Source organism: Drosophila subobscura, chromosome E, assembly GCF_008121235.1.
Source record: "Drosophila subobscura isolate 14011-0131.10 chromosome E, UCBerk_Dsub_1.0, whole genome shotgun sequence".
Taxonomy (NCBI): Eukaryota; Metazoa; Arthropoda; class Insecta; order Diptera; family Drosophilidae; genus Drosophila; species Drosophila subobscura.
This window is the reverse complement of record NC_048531.1, coordinates 12,895,035-12,900,034: the sequence shown is the minus strand read 5'-3', so window position 1 is coordinate 12,900,034 and position 5,000 is coordinate 12,895,035. Positions and strand designations below refer to the sequence as shown.

Sequence of the window (5,000 nt, the reverse complement as noted above, 5' to 3'; positions counted from 1 at the left end):
CCCACACCCCCCCACCACCAGCCAGCGGCAACGCCCAGAGTTGACAGTCTTGCCACAGAGGGAAGGGGCAAGCCACCCCTCTGATGAAGCTCCCACCCGACCAGAGACCAGCCCAGAGACCAGCCCAGAGACCAGCCAAGCGCTTTAATTCCGAACAGAAAAAGTCAATTTTCTGGTAAATTTGCTGAAAGTGCCTTATGACTGCTCCTCAATCACTTAGATCTCTACTTCCTAACTCTGTTTACACTCACGTGTGTGTGTGCCTGAGTGTTTGTTTGCCTGAGTGTTTGTTTGGTTTCTGCTTTAGACCCAGTTACTGGTAGTTCCATAAATGCTGCCATAAATCAAGTTTCACCTGGCCACCAATTGATTTTTTGTTAACTTTTGCAGTCTCCTTCCTAACTCTCCTTCTGTTATTTTCCTGGCCTGATGGCCCGTTGGCCCATTAAATAAATGGCTGATTGGAAGGAAAAACTGCACAGAAACACTCTTATATATCGTGTTATCATTGTTATCTTAGAATAGTAAAACAGTTGGCTAGATTATTTTGTTTTAAGTCTGAGAATATCTCACAGTTTGATGACCATGATCCTGGCATGCGTGTGTGGTGCTGCTGGTGTAAAGATCACTCGTCCCTGCTCGTCCTTGTAGTCCGCATAGCGCAGCGAGTGGATGCACTCCATGCCCAAGGCCTCCTTCTGGCGGGCAGAGTAGAAGCTCGTGCAGTAGGCGATCATCAGGGGGTAGCCCTTGGCCCGACCCACCTCCATCAGAGTGGCAGCTAGGCGGGAGCCCAGGCCCTTGCCCCGCATCGAGACCCCCACACTGGTCATGTGGGAGTACAGCAGCTTGGAGATGCCGTAGCGCTCAAAGAGGTTCGCCTCGAGTTCGATCTTGGACAGCAGTCGGCAGATGCGTCCCCAGGTGTGTTGCTCCATTTCCTCGGCTTCTTTGCGATGCTTCTCCAAGTCCGCGGGGTACTGGGACCCGGCCAGTACAAAGCCCACAATGCGCCCGCCTTGGTTATCGTCAGTGGCTATGAGGCACGTGCCCTCTCCGATCATGCCCAGATGATACTCGTCCGATTCCTTCTCGTTCTGCAGGTGCACCTGTTCCCCAGTGGACTGGCTCAGCGGTTCCCCCGAGAAGAACTCTTCCTGCATGAACAACTTCACAATGGGATAGTCCTTCTCCTCCATAATTCGTATGGTGATGCCATCTTTCGTGTTCGCGGACATTCTTAACGTTAGCCTCTTTTCGCTTGAACTGAAATCAGTTGGGGGCCGGCTCCCCCTTATATACGCTGGCTATCATCTGCCTATGTGCCCTGCAGTGGTCCGATAGTGTACTCGCCGCTCAAGTTGCTCCACTATGTACTTCCACTATCGTAATTGAAATTTTCGAATCTATGTAGTGTTATTCCGCTCACTTATCGCTGGCTTGCTTATCATGCTCTCACGCCGCAGTACAGCGACGTTCCCCATAACCCAATACACAAAGTGGAAAGCTTCTGCTTTTTTCTATGGGAAGCTGAAGTGGATTTCTATGAATTTCTGAATTTATGACTCTCATTGCCACTTCACTAGAATAATTTCTTTGTTGTCTCTTCTTGTTGCTGAGATCTGACATGCTTCCAGTTTTAGTTGTCCTTACGTAGTCTTAACATCTAAGAACTTTCGCTTTTTGCTTAGCTCTGAAGCAGGAGTTATGTCTCTCCTCTTCCACACATTTCTGGACATCGTCTCTGTGTGCCTCGCACTCTTTCGCTTCCACAGCCGTTCCAGATGGATTGTCATTGTCTTTGTTCCGCATTGTCCATCGATTGCCCGATAACACTCGACCAAATCATCGAAGTGCAAGTGCAGCTCAGGACAGGACAGGACAGCAGAGTGGCAGGAGGAGGAGCCGCTGGTCTTGGCCAAGTTTAAAGTGGATTTCCGGTTGGATTTGTTGCGGTTGCGTGTCACTGGCATTGCTCTCGAGCCCGGCACCAGCACCAGCACCAGCAACGACACCGACTATTGACTGCCTTCGCTTTTATGTCTTCCGGCCAACATAAACACTTTACTCGCTGTCTTGCTGCATGTCGAAGGAAAAGCAGATCAGTGTGGTGCGGTGTGGTGCGGTGTGGTGCGGTGCGGGTGGGCAAAGTTGCGCTGACAGTCATGGGGCCGCTGAAAAGAAAAGCCCGGTGACAAATGTCCCTGCGTGCCACACTCTCTCTCTCTTTCGTTTCCCATACCCATACGAGCAGGTAAAAGTTGGTAAAACTTTTAAAACTTTCACAGCTAAACGCCTTGCAATTGCTGTAACGTCTATCCAACTGTCGACACCCCGCTCCGACTCTAACCCTTCCCCGCTCAAGTGCGTTTGCCTGCAACTTTGTGCCATTATTGCGTTTATTGGCTTAAAGTGTTTGACAATTCATTAAACTGGCTCAAAGTGATAGAGAGAGAGAGAGAGAGAGAGAGCGAAGGCAGCAGAATCACATTGCCAAACTGCTTTACAGGCGCGTAAATTGCATTTTCGCCTGGAGGGGGATCAGCATCAGGATCAGGCGGAAACAGACACGTTAATTTGGCCGGACTCCTTGCTGCTGGTGCTGGTTGCTCTTCGATGTGTCAACAAATCGCTGGAATTAAATTGGATTTGCATAAACACTGCCAGCGGTGGCTGGTGGGGCTGGCGGCGTTCGAGGGAGTGAGGGAGTGAGTCTTGTGTGCAGATTAAGCCCCAAAGTATGCAACATCCAACTGTGCTTTATTTCGTTCCAGATACTATTTCTGCTGAGCCAAAGCCACACACACACACACACACACAGCTACATGCACACGCACGTGTCCAAACTATAAAATAATAAACCGAATTTGCTGTTGAGCAAGTTTAAGTGAAAATGTTAAAAGTAAAGTTCTGTTCCGCCCTGAAAATGAAGACAAACACTGTTATCACCTACGAAACAGAGACAGAGGACACAGGAGACGCTGGGCAGGGTTCCTTCCAAAATATTCCTTTTGCAGGGCGTGCGGTGTGTGGTGTGGCAGGGGCATGCGACGTGCAAATAAGCTGAGCAACAGAGCACGGCAAAATATTTATACAAATAGGTTATGCAAACAAACTTAGACAAAGTCACACAAGCAGCACCCAGAGAGAGAGAAGGGAGGAGAGGCAGGGAGGCATCAGCGAGGGAAGATGTTGCTCCAGCACGAGGACAAAGTAAGCGTCGATGGTGAGGAATGTGTGGCAAAGACTTCTCCCGGCACGGCACGGCACGCACACGACATGAGACTTTGCCCTGGCGCCCAGACGACGACACGCTGCAGGACATAATGAAGTTTGAGCCCGACTCAATGAAATGTCAACAGTGGCGGCAGCAACGGGGCCGCCCCACTGACGATAGACGATAATGGCGGTTGATAAAAAACGTTGGCAGGAGCAGAAGACGAAGCCGCAGAAAGTTCCTCAAATGCACAGCGTCGAATCGATTGATAAATATCGCATTTCCGAGTGCATCTCAGAGGGGAGTGTCTGGGCGGGCTCCATAAATTAATTATGATACGTAACCGAAACTGCAGTTAAAGCTGGACTGGGGCATCGATTACTTGTGGTGAGGGAGGGGAGTTGTGTGTGTTTGTGTGTGTGTGTGGGTGGGTGGGGCACATAAAACATGCAACCGCAAAACATATTAAATTTATTATCAATAAATTTTCATTAATTTCGTGTAGCAGAGACTAAAACTCGCACACACACATCCCCTTTGGCGGCCGCTGTCTCTCTCGAAACAATATCCCTCTCGCTCTCTCTCTCTCTCTCTCTCTCTCTCTGTGTCTCTTTTTCCCTATGGCTCTGCTGGTAGCTCATCCTCTGTCCCTGTTGCAGCACTTCAGCCATAACGAGCTCTGTGGGTCGTGGCCAGTTGACATAATTTACAATTTTAGTCATAAAAGGGACAACAACACCCATCCCACACACACACACACACACACACACTCACCCTAACTCTCGCACACACATACTACCCATGGAAATATACACCAATAACAATGCCACAATCTCACCCTCCTCACCCCCAGCAACCCTTTAAAGTTTTGCCTTTGCTGTTCCAAAGTTGGCCAACAGTGAATCAACAGCAAATGCCACATCAGCCGGGGGCCTGCCCCCTCCGCCCCAGCAACTATTATTTGATTTTGTTGATTTTTGCCCTAAAACTTATATCCAGCAGCTAATAAATTTAGGTCTAAGAGCATATACATTTTGCATGTGTAAAAAATGTGTTTGGATTTCTAATATATTTTGGAATATTACCATTTAATATTATTTCCCAATACGTGGATTAATTTCTAAAATTGTAGACCACTTATAAATTTATTCTCTACTTGCTTTTCTATTCCAATTCGATGTCTCACATTTTTCGATGAGCTTAATCGGCTTTTGACTGTTGATATCCCTCAAAATCAAGTTGAGTTTTTATTGAATAGAAATTGTAAACTGAGACTTTTTGCATTTCCCCGTAGTCACTCCGTGCAGCAGCATCCACAGAGACGCCATTTCATTTTCCCTTTGTGCCGTGCGCTGTCATTTTTTGCCGCTGGCCTCTTTTACGTTTTCCCTCTCGCTTGGCCGTTGCCGTAGTTGCCGTGGCAGTCGTTGTTGTATTATAATGCCAACTCATATTGCGCTCGTTATCCTTTTGTGTAGCAACGTGCAACGGAATTGACCCTTTTTGCCGCTGCCAGTGACATCACACCAAAGGATGGCACGCTGCCGGAACGGGCAGAGGCAAGAGGCGGGTGGCAAAGGTAACACGCGGTGATGGAAGCGGACTGCTAAAGTATCAAAAGTGATGGATGACAGGTTAATATGCGGCGACATTTTCATGCTGATGCTGATAAAATTTTCGTTTTCCATGCGGGCACAGGATCTATAGACACGAGCGCAGACAGGAGGGGCTGCGGGGGGACAACGAATAAAGGAGCAAAGGGATAGACTGGAGGAGTCGTGCA

The 5,000-nt window shown here is 48.4% G+C and overlaps 1 protein-coding gene across 1 annotated transcript; it reads right to left on the bottom strand.

Annotated features, from left to right (window-relative positions):
* Positions 1–486: 486 nt before the first annotated feature.
* Positions 487–1,276, bottom strand: LOC117890151 (dopamine N-acetyltransferase). Its single transcript, XM_034794841.1, has one exon. It carries the CDS (start codon positions 1,236–1,238, stop codon positions 570–572), a length of 669 nt encoding a protein of 222 aa, XP_034650732.1. The 5' UTR covers positions 1,239–1,276; the 3' UTR covers positions 487–569.
* Between the last annotated feature and the right edge of the window lie 3,724 nt (positions 1,277–5,000).

What these genes read in the sequence shown, in the direction of transcription:
- LOC117890151 (XM_034794841.1), bottom strand. Translation starts at nt 1,238, where the DNA reads ATGTCCGCGAACACGAAAGATGGCATCACCATACGAATTATGGAGGAG.